This window comes from Mustelus asterias, chromosome 23 (assembly GCF_964213995.1).
Source record: "Mustelus asterias chromosome 23, sMusAst1.hap1.1, whole genome shotgun sequence".
Classification (NCBI taxonomy): Eukaryota; Metazoa; Chordata; class Chondrichthyes; order Carcharhiniformes; family Triakidae; genus Mustelus; species Mustelus asterias.
The window spans coordinates 69,514,510-69,530,768 of record NC_135823.1 but is presented as its reverse complement, the minus strand read 5'-3'; the positions used below and the strand labels follow the sequence as shown (position 1 = coordinate 69,530,768).

The 16,259-nt window shown below is 47.5% G+C and overlaps 1 protein-coding gene across 2 annotated transcripts in view; it reads right to left on the bottom strand.

Moving 5' to 3' along the window:
• nde1 (nudE neurodevelopment protein 1) overlaps positions 1–9,149 on the bottom strand; it is a 47,317-nt gene extending 38,168 nt beyond the window's left edge. The window contains exons 1-3 of one of the 2 annotated variants that reach the window (XM_078240905.1): positions 8,918–9,149; positions 1,828–1,936; positions 744–897 (exon numbers count right to left, since the gene is read on the bottom strand). In XM_078240905.1, coding sequence (XP_078097031.1) covers positions 744–897; positions 1,828–1,936; positions 8,918–8,924 — 270 coding nt within the window. In that variant the 5' untranslated portion in view covers positions 8,925–9,149. The remainder of the gene's footprint in view (positions 1–743; positions 898–1,827; positions 1,937–8,917) is intronic. The other variant, XM_078240906.1, reaches the window with a different exon arrangement.
• Positions 9,150–16,259: the final 7,110 nt, after the last annotated feature.

Below are 16,259 nucleotides of genomic sequence, written 5' to 3'. Positions count from 1 at the left end.
TGCTACCTAGGCTGGAGTTTTAAAAAGAGAGACTGGATCGACTGGGGTTGTTTTCCTTGGAGCAAGGAGAGGGGGGGGGAGGAGTGTGCGATTTGAAATGGAAAAAAATTATGAGGGACAGAGTAGACAGGAAGAGACCTTTCTCCTTGGTGGATGGATTAATGACCAGGGAGCATAGATTTAAGGTAAGGGGCAGGAGGTTGAGGGGATGTGAAGGGGGCACGGTGGCACAGTGGCTAGCACTGGTGCCTCACAGTGCCAGGGTCCCAGGTTCGATTCCCGGCTTGGGTCACTGTGTGTGGGGTTTGCATGTTTCCCTCATGTCTGCGTGGGTTTCCTCCGGGTGCTCCGGTTTCCTCCCACTTCTGAAAGACATGCTGGTTAGATACATTGACCCGAATGCGACTAGGGGATTTTCACAGTAACTTCATTGCAGTGTTAATGTAAGCCTATTTGTGACTAATAAACTTTTTTTTTAAAAAGGAAAACTTTTCACCCAAAGGGTGGTGGGAGTCTGGAACTCACTGCCTGAGAGAGAGGTGGAGGCAGAATCCCTCATAACCTTTTAGCAGTATTTAGGTGTACACTTGTGATGCTAAGGCATACTCGGCTATGGACCAAGTGCTGGGAAATGGGATTAGAATAGTTGGGTGGTTTGTCTTTGACTGGTGCAGACACGATGGGCTGAGGGCCTTTTCCTGTGCTGTGTGTCTCCGTGAGCAGAGTGTTTCTCACTAACGTACCTTAAACAAGTCAAGCTCCATCCGGAGACGATTGTTGTCTGACAGCAGGTCGCGGTTTCTATTTTCAGCATGCTCAAGCTGAGTCTCCAATTCTGCTTCAAGTTCTCGACTTCCTTCCTGGAACTCAATTAACTCTTCTCGAGCGTTCTGGGCACTAAAGGCAGGAGGTTGAAAAAAAAAACAATTGGGAAAATATTCTGGATTCTATTTCAACATTCTCCTCAAGACGTTTCCACTTGTGGGGAAAGTCCAAAACCAGGAGTCCAGATATACAAGATAGTCACTAATAAATCCAATAGGGGAATTCAGAAGAAACTTCCTTATACAAAGCGACTAGAATGTGGAACTCATCACCACATGAAGAAAGGGAGACTAATTACATAAGACCTTTAAAATGGGAATCTAGGTAAGTGTGAGACAGAGAGGAACAGAATGCTATGAAGATACGGTCGGATGATGTACAGTGAGAGAAGGCTAGTGTGGATTATAATCCCCATCACAGACCATTAAGTCTGAATGACCTGTTTTTGTGCTGTAAAACCCAGGCAAAAATAACTCATTTGCAAAGTCAGTACTGCCATCAATTATACAATAAATAGAAAATGTCATTTAGTTGAAGAAAACAAATGGTGAAGGACACTACTTCTGTGCCAATGTGATCCAAGACACCCATAGACCTCTAATTATTACAGGAGGTTAATCATAGAAACCGTACAGAGCAGAAGGCGGCTATTTAGCCTGTCAACTCTGCACCAACCACAATCCCACCCAAGCCACATCCCCGTAACCCCACGTATTTACCCTGTTAATCCCCCTGACACCAAGGGGAAATTTATCATGGTCAATCCACCTAATCCACACATCTTTGGACTGTGGGAGAATAAGCAAACTCCACTCCGACAGCGACTCGAGGCCGGAACTGAACCCGGGACCCGGCGCTGAGAGGCAGCAGTGCTAACCACTGTGCCACACCTAGAATTCTATATAATTTTTTAAAAAGCAAATTACCGTGGATGCTGGAATCTGAAACAAAAACAGAAAAACACATCCCATTCTAATAAGTATATCCTTGTTCAGTACCTACCAATGTTGGTATTTTACAGCAAGCTCTTTCCAATAAGCAATTTCCTCTTCAACAGAATTGAAAGCCATTGTTTCCACATCATCCATTTCAACTATTCCAAATTTAGCTTCTACAAAGAGAGAAAGGAGTGTATATTACAGACTATTACTCAGTAAAAGCATTTGCCTGAAAAACACAAACAGTCATGCGAGAAACCGATATATTTTCTAAGTTCTGGTGAAGCCAGAATGGAGCCATTCCTTCCCATGTGCATGTGATCCTGACATCAAACAGAACAAACAAACACAGAACAGCTCCACATACCTTTTATACTCGGAAAGTACAGAAGACTGAACGCAATGACAGTAATTTGATCACGAGCAAACTCTACCAAGATTCCTCTCCTTTATGTTCATGACTAGAGTTAAAAGATTACAATGTATTGAAAGGAATCGGGTGATATCTTGAGCCACAAGCATAGTTGAAGCAATGCTTGAAGTCATCTTTGTAACCGCACACTGGAATATTAAACACTAGTCTCTCTTGTTTTCTTTGAAAGCACAACAAGTGGATGTGCAGGTTAGGTGGACTGGCCATGCTAAATTGCCCTTTAGTGTTGGGGGGCTAGCTAGGATAAATACATGGGGTTATGGGGATAGGGCCTGTGGTCGGTGCAGACTCGATGGGCCGAATGGCCTCCTTCTACACTGTAGGATTGTATGAAGTATAAGGTTTCAAACTTTTCCACCATTTTAAGGGGCACAGTGTGTAAGCATTGCCATTTCAGTCTGAGAGAAATATTTAAGGTTCACCGGCACTTTCATCACTGCAGCCAAAACAGATAGTGCAAAGATTGAATTTGGCAGGTTGAATTTGAAATTGCAGGACATAATTCTTCAAAAGTAATGAGCTTTTTGGGTAGGGGAATTGGAACAACGGGCAGGACTGTTAGTTTACATTTAGATTTAGTCTTTTTTTTTTAAATATAAAAATAGAACCGAATCTGTAGTTAGGGGCAAAACTCAAATAGACCAACGCAAAACACAGCGGATGCTGGAATCTGAAACAAACACAGAAAAATGCTGGAAAATCTCAGCCGGTTTGACGGCATCTGTGGAGAGAGAATAGAGCCAACGTTTCGAGTCTGGATGACCTTTCCTCTGACAAAGGATCATCCAGACTCAAAACGTTGGCTCAGAAATAGACCAACTGCCTTAAACATTGCTCACTTGTAATTATTAAAGATGACGTCAAGCATTGCTTCAACTATGCTCGTGGCTCAAGATATCACCCGATTCCTTTCAATACATTGTGATCTTTTAACTCTATCATGAACATAAAGGAGGAATCTTGGTAGAACTTGCTAGTGATCAACTGACTGCCAATTAAGCATATGGAACATCCATGTATCAGTGCATTTAATTCTCTCCTTTAATAACTTCTCAAAGTAGAAAAATGCTTTCTCATCCCCAAGTAAACGATAATTTACGACATGCAGTCTTCTATCAGCACTTTAATTTTGTCTTCTGTTGCGATTCTTATTTGAGTATTGGGTTCCAAAAATACCACAGCCAAGTGCGGAATCATGAGAAACTAGACAGCAAATGTCACCCAGCTATTCAAACAAGTGGGCAGGTCTCAGCCACTCTCCAGACTTTCCAATGCAGGGTCATTCCTTCGCAATCAGGAGCAAAAGCTCGAGCCAAGAAGCACTGACGTCAATGCAGCTCACTAACCAAGATCCACAGAGTAGACAAGGAATTCAATCTGGCATCTTAGGCCCTTTAAGCTCAATACTGCACTTTTCCAACTGTACATACTTGCAGAATACATATTAAAAAGCTCTGAAGTCAGACTCTCAGGGGGATACACTTTAAAAGACATGAGTTAGCAGTTCTCGAGAATAAATTTCAAATTTTTGGTCAGAAGCTCCCGGAATTGAGGAAGCTGACTGCTCGATGACTAAACTGGTGAGTCAACAGCTGACAAGAATCAAGGCTGCTCACCACGAGGTAAGCATGGGAATGACATCGGAATGACTGGGGAGGGGGAGAAGAGAGAAGTGAGAAAGAGGAGGAGGGAAGAAAAACAAGGGAAACAAAATTAAAAGCAAAAAATGGAATAATGGAACACTGGATTAATAGTGCAATCGTTGCAAAATGTGACTGAAAACGTCACTAAAAATAGAACTGAAAATAGCAGTGATGGTTTTTAGCAAAGCCTGGGATCAGGAATAAACTGCATAAAAAGGACAATGGAAATGGGAAACAAGGTTGAAGGACAACCAAAGGGTGAATGGTTGGATTGCTCTATAGAGAGCCATCATTGGCTTAATGGGCCAAATGGCCTTCTTCAGTGCTGCAATGACTAAAAAGATATACCACATTGGAGGCAGTCCAGGGAAGGCTCCCGAGTTTGATCCTAGGTAAGGAGGAATTTTCTTATGAGAAGCTGAGTAGGTTGGGCCTGTGCTCATTCAGAAAAATGAGACAACTTTATTGAAATATATAGGATTCTCTCCGGGTGGCACAGTGGTTTGCACTGCTGCCTCACACTGCCAGGGACACGGTTTCCATCCCCGGTTTGGGTCACTGTCTGTGTGAAATCTGCACGTTCTCCCTGTGTCTGCGTGGGTTTCCTCCGGGTGCTCCAGCTTCTTCCCACAGCCCGAATGACATGCTGGTTAGGTGGATTGACCATGCTAAATTCTCCCTCAGTGTACCTAAACAGGTGCCGGAGTGCGGCAACCAGGGGATTTTCACAGTAACTTCATTGCAGTGTTAATGTAAGCCTACGTGTGACTAATAAACTTTAAAGAGACATGACAGGGTAGATGCAGAGAGGTTAGGACCAGAGGGCATCATCTCAGAGTTGAGGAGGAATTTATTTTCTCAGAGGGGAGTGAATCTGTGGAATTCTTTATCAGAGGGCTGCAGAGGCTGGGTCATTAAGTATGTTCAAGGCTGAGATAGACAGTTTTAATCAGTAAGGGAATAGAGGGTGATGGGGATAAAGCGGAAAAACGGAGTTGAGGATTATCACATCAGATCAGTCGTGATCTCATTGAATGGCAGAGCAGACTCGATGGGCTGTGTGGCCTACTACTGCTCCTCTGTCTTATGGTCTAAACGGAGAAAGCTGGAGGAGGTTAAAATAAATAAAGCAAAAAAATAGCAGCAATGGGCAAGCATAACATAACAGAAGAGTTTTGAATAAATTGGGATTTGAGAAGATAGGAATTTTGGAAGTCAGACCAGATGTGACGTCAGCATGGACGGAATATCAAGTTTACAGACGGATTTACAGAGGTATAAATCATCCAGGTTCAGGTGCATTTTGCAGCGAATTTGACCAGGACTCCATGGTTTGGTCCAGCATTAACAAACGAGTGAGGAAAGGCAATACAGGAACTAAGTCGATGGAGCAGATCAAGAATCTCTGACTTTCTACCATTACACCAAAAAAAAGTGGTACCTTATTGAGTCCAAAGATGTGCAGGTTAGGTTGAATGGCCATGGTAAATTGCCTCAGTGTCAGGGGGATTAGCAGGGTAAATATGTGGGGTTAAGGGGATAGGGCCTGGGTGGGATTGTGGTTGATACAGATCTGATGGGCCGAATGGCCTCCTTCTACACTGGAGGGATTGTATGATCACTTAAACATAAGAGTTGGTTCCAAAGATAAACCTGGACATTAGCAGCATTCACATGGAAGCTGCACCTTTGGGTGATGCTGCAAAGGGAAGAATGTGCAGAGGAGGACAAGGAGGGATCGCTATGGGACAATATCAGAAGTCATTGCTGGGGGTGCACTGGCTGCATTGAAGGTGGTGAAGCAGTCAAGCATGACCATAGCTGCAGGTGAGTTAATGGCTTGAATGCTGTCGGAGGAGCCATTGAGATGTTGAGTGAACTTGTGAGAGTTGAGGAAGATCATTTTTCTGTGAGTGGACGCTTTTTAGGTCAAACCAAATAAACAAACTCAAATTAAGTCAGGACAAAGTAAAAGGGGCAGCTCCCCAAAAGGAAGGGGAACAGCCCGAACAAAAATCAAAGTACAAAGGAAACTTGAAAAACATCAAATTAAAATGTGATTATCAGGGTCGATAACGCACCCCAACCCCTGCGGTGCCCAACGGGCACAGAAGGCGTCAACCGCGCCCGTGGACATCGCATGCTCCCTCTCCAGGGACACCTGGCCGCGAACGTAGCCGCAGTAGAGGGGACAAGGTAAAGTTTATTTATTAGTCACAAGTAGGCTTACATTAACATTGCAATAAAGTTACTGTGAAAATCCCCTAATCGCCACACTCTGGCGCCTTTTCAGATACACCAAGGAAGAATTTAGCATAGCCAATGCACCTAATCAGCATGTCTTTTGGACTGTGGGAGGAATCCCACACAGCAGACACGGGGAGAACGTGCAGACTCCACACAGTGACCCAAGCTGGGAATTGAACCCAGGCTCCTGGCACTGAGAGGCAGCAGTGCTAACCACTGTGCCACCCGAATGGACCATACAGCAGCCTCAGGTAAGGCATGGGGAAGTGGGGTCTGCTTCCTAATCAACACCTCACAGTCCCTAGACATAGGGACACTGGCGACACATTGCAATATGGTTAGAGGAAGTTAGAGTTCAGGAAATAAAGACACACACCGCTGTGATCAAGATCAGAGGACACAAGAATTTCATCTGATGGGTGATTAAATGATGGAGAAATCACATCTTAAATAAACTTTTAAGCATGAGATGAAATCACCATTTTGAATGTAGAAGCAGAGGGAGACCTCACGTGAAACCAACATTGGTACATGAGCCGGCAATGCTCAACTGAGGAGCTCAATGAGTTTAAGCTAACAAAATACACAGAATATTAACTGATCCAACACAATCTGAGAATTACACACCCACCCCTTGCTATCTTCATTCCCATACAGACATCTGAAAAAAAGGGATTCGAAGATCTCAAATTAACCTGGTTCAGCGAGGGAGGGAAAGAGGAAACCATTTAAAACATCGTGAATATATTGTTTTCCAGTTGGGCAAGCCAAAAATAAATCAATATATCAGACTGCAATCATCAATCTGTTTCTCTGTATATCTACAATCACTTATTGCCCTTTATAGGTTGTTGCAACGCTCTCTGCATCCATCCCACTGACCAAAGTCTAAACATTTGCAGTTTTGTTTTTACAGAATCAGCTTGGTCCATTGAAATATTGCAACATCATTTTAAATGCAACTTGCCCCCATCACTAGATCAGAGTTCAGTATTACGAGTGCTTTTGCTTATTATACACAAGCAAGCTACTTAATGGCAAAAGGAGTTTGTGCTTGGAGCCAAAGTTGCTGGTAAACAACCCTCACAAATAAATAGCATAATGTGGCCTTTTAAAGGCAGAAAATAGAAGCAGTAGGCCAGTTGTCCCTTCGAGCCTGCTCCGCCATTCATTTTGATCATGGCTGATCATCAAATTCAATGTCCTGATCCCGTCTTCCCCCCATATCCCTTGATCCCTTTAACTCCAAGAGCTACATCTAATTTCTCCTTGAAATCACACAATGTTTTGGCCTCAACTACTTTGTGGTAGTGAATTCCACACATTCACCACCCTGGACAGCACAGTGGTTGGCACTGCTGCCTCACAGCGCCAGGGGCCTGGGCTCAATTGCCAGCTTGAGTCACTGTCTGTGTGGAGTCTGCACATTCTTCCTGTATCTGCGTGGGTTTCCTCTGGGTGCTCCAGTTTCCTCCCAGTGTCTGAAAGATGTGCTGGTTAGGTGCATTGGCCATGCTAAATTCTCTGTGTACCCGAACAAGCACTGGAGTGTGGTGACCAGGGGATTTTCACAGTAACTTCACTGCAGTGTTAATGTAAGCCTACCTGTGACACTAACAACTTTAAAGACTCTCTGGATGAAGAAATTTCTCCACGCCTCAGTCCTTAAAATAATTCTCACAACACTAGGTTAAAGTCCAACAGATTTATTTCGAATCACAAGCTTTCGGATGAAGAGGCAACGCTCCAAAAGCTCGTGCTACCAAATAAACTGTTGGACTTTAACCTGGTGTTGAGATTTCTTACTGTGCCCACCCCAGTCCAACGCCGGCATCTCCACATCAGTCCTTAAAGGGTAACCCCTTATCCTGACATTAGGGCCACATGATAGTTATGAATTCCATCTCAATGGGCACCTCCAACCACAACCCACTGTAAATATCAGATAGCCCACAATCCACTCAGTGACCCCGTCTCCAGAGTCTGGGGAAGGGAATTGCAGAATCAGACAGCCTGTACCCTGACTGTTAACCTCTCCCCCCTGGGTGTGATTGCCCAGGGAGGGGGCTCTGTCTGTACCCAGGCTCTGAGGGAGGGGCTGTCTGTGTGTCCACAACACTCAGCCCCGGGACTGCAGCTGGAAACACGGACACGTGGCAGATCCCAGGCAGGGGGCGGCCCGGGGGGGGGGGGGGGGGGCCGGCCCGGGGGGGGGGGGGGGGCCGGCCCGGGGGGGGGGGGCGGCCCGGGGGGGGGGGGGGGGGGGGGCGGCCCGGGGGGGGGGGGGGAGGGAGGCCCGGGGGGGGGGGGGGGGGGAGGCCCGGGGGGGGGGGGGGAGGCCCGGGGGGGGGGGGAGGCCCGGGGGGGGGGGGGGGGGGAGGCCCGGGGGGGGGGGGGGGGGAGGCCCGGGGGGGGGGGGAGGCCCGGGGGGAGGGGGCGAGGGGGAGGCCCGGGGGGAGGGGGCGAGGGGGAGGCCCGGGGGGAGGGGGCGAGGGGGAGGCCCGGGGGGAGGGGGCGAGGGGGAGGCCCGGGGGGAGGGGGCGAGGGGGAGGCCCGGGGGGAGGGGGCGAGGGGGAGGCCCGGGCGAGGGGGAGGCCCGGGGGGGGGGGGGGAGGCCCGGGGGGGGGGGGGGAGGCCCGGGGGGGGGGGGGGAGGCCCGGGGGGGGGGGGGGGAGGCCCGGGGGGGGGGCGGCCCGGGGGGGCGGCCGGGCGCCGCTCACCGACAGGCCGGGGCCTTGTCTGGCTGGGTGAGGGCGGCGGCCCCGGGAAAGGGGCTGGGCCGCGGCCGCCATCAGAGGCCCGGGAGCCGGGAGGGAGCGGCTGCTGCTTACCTGACATGGCGGCTTCCCCGGCACCGGGTGTCCGCTTGTCCTCACCGAGCGACACCGACCCCTGTCTCCCTCACACCGGCTGTGTGACTGTGTGCCGGCTCGGTGCGAGTGTCCGCCTGTCTATTCTGACCGTGTCTCTCAGGCTGTGTGAGCTCGAGCCGCTGCCCCTCTGTCTCTGCTGCTCCCGCTCAGTGAGCTCTCTCTCTGTCACTGGGCTATCGCAGTCTCTGTGCTGTGAGCTCTGGTGCAGTGTGAGCTGTGTCTCTCTCAGTGAGGCGGTGCTATACTGGCTCTGTCTCGCGGTGCTCTCTCTCTCTCAGTACACTATGCTGTATGTTATACTCTATGCTATAGGCTCTATACTGTTCTGTGCTCTATGCTATAGGCTCTATACTGTTCTGTACTCTATGCTATAGGCTCTATACTGTTCTGTACTCTATGCTATAGGCTCTATACTGTTCTGTACTCTATGCTATAGGCTCTATACTGTTCTGTGCTCTATGCTATAGGCTCTATACTGTTCTGTACTCTATGCTATAGGCTCTATACTGTTCTGTGCTCTATGCTATAGGCTCTATACTGTTCTGTGCTCTATGCTATAGGCTCTATACTGTTCTGTGCTCTATGCTATAGGCTCTATACTGTTCTGTGCTCTATGCTATAGGCTCTATACTGTTCTGTACTCTATGCTATAGGCTCTATACTGTTCTGTACTCTATGCTATAGGCTCTATACTGTTCTGTGCTCTATGCTATAGGCTCTATACTGTTCTGTGCTCTATGCTATAGGCTCTATACTGTTCTGTACTCTATGCTATAGGCTCTATACTGTTCTGTGCTCTATGCTATAGGCTCTATACTGTTCTGTACTCTATGCTATAGGCTCTATACTGTTCTGTACTCTATGCTATAGGCTCTATACTGTTCTGTACTCTATGCTATAGGCTCTATACTGTTCTGTACTCTATGCTATAGGCTCTATACTGTTCTGTACTCTATGCTATAGGCTCTATACTGTTCTGTACTCTATGCTATAGGCTCTATACTGTTCTGTACTCTATGCTATAGGCTCTATACTGTTCTGGCTCCTGCGGCTGTCGTTTTTTTTTCTCCGGTTGCTCCTTCAATCCAAACCATCACACTCCCTCATTCTCCACCCCCATTGGTCAGCTCATCACAACCCGCTCGTCTGATAGGCCCAGCGCCAGCCAATCAGACTGCACAATGACGTCACGTTCTTTGCTTCCATTCAGAACAAAGTCCTCACTATCCTCACCCTCATCCTCATCACCCTCATCCTCATCACCCTCACTATCCTCACCCTCACTATCCTCATCACCCTCACTATCCTCACCCTCACTATCCTCACCCTCACTATCCTCATCACCCTCACTATCCTCACCCTCACTATCCTCACCCTCACTATCCTCACCCTCATCACCCTCACTATCCTCACCCTCATCCCCCTCACTATCCTCACCCTCACTATCCTCATCCTCATCACCCTCATCCTCATCACCCTCACTATCCTCATCACCCTCACTATCCTCATCACCCTCACTATCCTCACCCTCACTATCCTCACCCTCACTATCCTCACCCTCATCACCCTCACTATCCTCACCCTCATCCCCCTCACTATCCTCACCCTCACTATCCTCATCACCCTCACTATCCTCATCCTCATCACCCTCACTATCCTCATCACCCTCACTATCCTCATCCTCATCACCCTCACTATCCTCATCACCCTCACTATCCTCATCCTCATCACCCTCACTATCCTCATCACCCTCACTATCCTCATCCTCATCCCCCTCACTATCCTCATCACCCTCACTATCCTCACCCTCATCACCCTCACTATCCTCATCACCCTCACTATCCTCATCACCCTCACTATCCTCACCCTCATCCTCATCACCCTCACTATCCTCATCACCCTCACTATCCTCACCCTCACTATCCTCACTATCCTCACCCCCACTATCCTCACTATCCTCACCCTCACTATCCTCACCCTCACTATCCTCACCCTCATCACCTTCACTATCCTCGCCCTCACTATCCTCACCCTCACTATCCTCATCCTCACTATCCTCACCTCATCACCCTCACTATCCTCACTCACTATCCTCACCCTCACTATCCTCACTATCCTCACCCTCACTATCCTCACTTCATCACCCTCACTATCCTCACCCTCACTATCTTCACCCTCACTATCTTCACCCTCACTATTCTCACCTCATCACCCTCACTATCCTCACCCTCATTACCCCCACTATCCTCACCCTCATCACCCTCACTATCCTCACCCTCACTCTCATCGCCCTCACTATCCTCACCCTCATCACTCTCACTATCCTCACCCTCACTATCCTCACCCTCACTATCCTCACCCTCATCACACCCTGACCCTCTCTACACCTCCCTAATTACATACCAACTTTTGAGTTTTCTTTTCACCTTTTTTTTTGTTTCTTATTCAGGGAGGTTAGCAGGGATGTCAGTACAGGCAGTGCAATGTTCCTCCTGTGGGATGTTTGAGGTGAGGGACACCAGTGTCCCAGCTGAGTATACCTGCAGGAAGTGCACCCAATTCCAGCTCCTTGAAGACCGTGTTAGGGATCTGGAGCTGGAACTGGATGAACTCAGGATCATTCAGGAGGCAGAGGCAGTTACAGATAAAAGCTACAGGGAGGTTCATACTCCTAGGAATGAGGGTACTTGGGTGACTGTTAGAAGGGGTCAGAAGCAGTCAGAGCAGCGATCCCCTGTGGCCGTTCCTCTGTATAACAAGTATACCATTTTGGATACTGTTGGGGAGGACGACTTACCAGGGGTAGGCCATGGGGTACAGGTCTCTGGCACAGAGTCTGTCCCTGTTGCTCAGAAGAGAAAGGGGGGAGGAGTAGAGCATGAGTCATTGGGGCCTCCATAGTTAGGAGATTCTGTGGGAGCGAGAGAGACTCGCGGTTGGTGTGTTGCCTCCCAGGTGCCGGGTCCGCGATGTCTCGGATCGTGTTTTCAGGATCCTTAAGGGGGAAGGGGACCAGCCCCAAGTTGTGGTCCACATAGGCACCAATGACATAGGTAGGAAAAGGGATGGGGATGTGAGGCAGAAATTCAGGGAGTTGGGGTGGAAGATTAGGGCTAGAACAAATAGAGTTGTTATCTCTGGTTTGTTACCCGTGCCACGTACTAGCGAGGAGAGGAATAGGGAGAGAGAGCAGTTGAACACGTGGCTACAGGGATGGTGCAGGAGGGAAGGATTCAGATACCTGGATAATTGAGACTCATTCTGGGGTAGGTGGGACCTCTACAAATGGGATGGTCTTCACCTGGACCAGAGGGGTACAAATATCCTGGGGGGGGAATTTGCTAATGCTCTTCGGGAGGGTTTAAACTAATTCAGCAGGGGGATGGGAACCTGGATTGTCGCTCCAGTGTACAGGAGGATGTGAGTAGTGAGGTCATGAATAAGGTTTCAAGGTCGCAGGAGTGTACCAGCAGGCAGGAAGGTGGTTTGAAGTGTGTCTACTTCAACGCCAGGAGCATCTGGAATAAGGTGGGTGAACTTGCAGCTTGGGTTGGTACCTGGGATTTCGATGTTGTGGCCATTTCGGAGACATGGATAGAGCAGGGACAGGAATGGTTGTTGCAGGTTCCAGGGTTTAGATGTTTCAGTAAGATCAGGGAAGGTGGTAAAAGAGGGGGAGGTGTGGCATTGTTAGTCAAGGACAGTATTACGGTGGCAGAAAGGGCGTTTGATGGGGACTCGTCTACTGAGGTAGTATGGGCTGAGGTTAGAAACAGGAAAGGAGAGGTCACCCTGTTGGGAGTTTTCTATAGGTCTCCAAAAAGTTCCAGAGATGTAGAGGAAAGGATTGCAAAGATGATTCTGGATAGGAGCGAAAGTGACAAGGTAGTTGTTATGGGGGACTTTAACTTTACAAATATTGACTGGAAACGCTATAGTTCGAGTACTTTAGAGGGGTCAGTTTTTGTCCAATGTGTGCAGGAGGGTTTCCTGACACAGTATGTAGATAGGCCAACAAGAGGCGAGGCCACATTGGATTTGGTACTGGGTAATGAACCAGGCCAGGTGTTAGATTCGGAGGTAGGTGAGCACTTTGGTGATAGTGACCACAATTCAGTTACGTTTACTTTAGCGATGGAAAGGGATAGGTATATACCGCAGGGCAAGAGTTATACTGGGGGAAAGGAAATTATGATGCGATCACACGAGATTTAGGATGCATAGGATGGGGAAGAAATCTGCAGGGGATGGGCACAATTGAAATGTGGAGCTTGTTCAAGGAACAACTACTGGGTGTCCTTGATAAGTATGTACCTGTCAGGCAAGGAGGAAGTGGTCGAGCAAGGGAACCGTGGTTTACTAAAGAAGTTGAATCTCTTGTGAAGAGGAAGAAGGAGACTTATGTAAAGATGAGACGTGAAAGCTCAGTTAGGGCGCTTGAGAGTTACAAGTTAGCCAGTAAGGACCTAAAGAGAGAGCTACGAAGAGCCAGGAGGGGACATGAGAAGTCTTTGGCAGGTAGGATCAAGGAAAACCCTAAAGCTTTCTATAGGTATGTCAGGAATAAAGGAATGACTAGGGTAAGATTAGGGCCAGTCAAGGACAGTAGTGGGAAGTTGTGCGTGGAGTCCGAAGAGATAGAAGAGGCGCTAAATGAATATTTTTCATCAGTATTCACACAGGAAAAAGACAATGTTGTCGAAGAGAATACTGAGATACAGGCTATTAGACTAGACGGGATTGAGGTTAATAAGGAGGCGGTGTTAGCAATTCTGGAAAGTGTGAAAATAGATAAGTCCCCAGGGTCGGATGGGATTTATCCTAGGATTCTCTGGGAAGCTAGGGAGGAGATTGTAGAGCTTTGATCTTTATGTCGTCATTGTCTACAGGAATAGTGCCAGAAGACTGGAGGATAGCAAATGTTGTCCCCTTGTTCAAGAAGGGGAGTAGAGACAACCCTGGTAATTATAGACCAGTAACCCCTACTTCTGTTGTGGGCAAAGTTTTGGAAAGGATTATAAGAGATAAGATTTATAATCATCTAGAAAGGAACAATTTGATTAGGAATAGTCAACACGGTTTTGTGAAGGGTAGGTCGTGCCTCACAAACCTTATTGAGTTATTTGAGAAGGTGACCAAAGAAGTGGATGAGGGTAAAGCAGTTGATGTGGTGTATATGGATTTCAGTAAAGCGTTTGATAAGGTTCCCCACGGTAAGCTATTGCAGAAGATACGGACGCATGGGATTGAGGGTGATTTTGCAGTTTGGATCAGAAATTGGCTAGCTGTAAAAAGACAGGGGGTGGTAGTTGATGGGAAATATTCATCCTGGAGTTCAGTTACTAGTGGTGTACCGCAAGGATCTGTTTTGGGGGCACTGCTGTTTGTCATTTTTATAAATGACCTGGATGAGGGCGTAGAAGGATGGGTTAGTAAATTTGCGGATGACACTAAAGTCAGTGGAGTTGTGGACAGTGCGGAAGGATGTTGCAGGTTACAGAGGGACATAGATAAGCTGCAGAGCTGGGCTGAGAGGTGGCAAATGGAGTTTAATGCAGAAAAATGTGAGGTGATTCACTTTGGAAGGAGTAACAGGATTACAGAGTACTGGGCTAATGGTAAGATACTTGGTAGTGTGGATGAACAGAGATCTGGGTGTCCATGTACATAGATCCCTGAAAGTTGGCACCCAGGTTGATAGGGTTGTTAAGAAGGCGTACGGTGTGTTAGCTTTTATTGGTAGAGGGATTGAGTTTCGAGCCATGATGTCATGTTGCAGCTGTACAAAACTCTGGTGCGGCCGCACTTGGAGTATTGTGTACAGTTCTGGTCGCTGCATTATAGGAAGGATGTGGAAGCATTGGAAAGGGTGCAGAGGAGATTTACCAGGATGTTACCTGGTATGGTGGGAAGGTCTTATGAGGAAAGACTGAGTGACTTGAGGCTGTTTTCGTTAGAGAGAAGAAGGTTAAGAGGTGACTTAATAGAGGCATACAAGATGATCAGAGGATTAGATAGGGTGGATAGTGAGAGCCTTTTTCCTCAGATGGTGATGGCTAGCACGAGGGGACATAGCTTTAAATTGAGGGGTGATAGATATAGTACAGATGTCAGAGGTAGGTTCTTCACTCAGAGAGTAGTAAGGGCGTGGAATGCCATGCCTGCAGCAGTAGTGGACTCGTCAACATTAAGGGCATTTAAATGGTCATTGGATAAACATATGGATGATATTGGAATAGTGTAGGTTAGATGGGCTTTAGATTCGTTTCACAGGTCGGCGCAACATCGAGGGCCGTAGGGCCTGTACTGCGCTGTAATGTTCTATGTTCTATGTTCTAACTCCCTCACTACACTCACTCTATCCCTCAATACACACCTCAATACAGACACCCTCTGTCTAATACACTTTAATACACACCCTCAATACACACCTTCAGTACACACTCTCCTTATACACACCCTCAATATACACTCCTTATACACACCCTCAATATACACTCTCCTTATACACAGCCCCAATACACACCTTCAATACACTCCTTATATACACCCTCAATATACACTCTCCTTATACACAGCCCCAATACACACCCTCAATACACACTCTCCTTATACACACCTTCAATACAACCTTCAGTACACACTCTCCTTATACACACCCTCAATACACACCTTCAGTACACACTCTCCTTATACACACCCTCAATACACACCTTCAGTACACACTCTCCTTATACACACCCTCAATACACACCTTCAGTACACACTCTCCTTATACACACCTTCAATACACACCTTCAGTACACACTCTCCTTATACACACCCTCAATACACACTCTCCTTATACACACCCTCAATACACACTCTCCTTATACACACCCTCAATACACATTCTCCTTATACACACCCTCAATACACACTCTCCTTATACACAGCCCCAATACACACCCTCAATACACACTCTCCTTATATACACCCTCAATACACACTCTCCTTATACACACCCTCAATACACACTCTCCTTATACACACCTTCAATATACACCCTCAATACACGCTCTTCTTATACACACCCTCAATATACACCCTCAATACACACTCTCCTCATACACAGCCCCAATATACACCCTCAATACACACTCTCCTCATACACAGCCCCAATATACACCCTCAATACGCACTTCCCCCTCAATACACACCGTCATTACACTCACCCTGCCTCATAGGAACTCACACATTGCCTCAATACACACATCTTCATCCTCAATACACGCATCTTCATCCTCAGTACACTCATCCT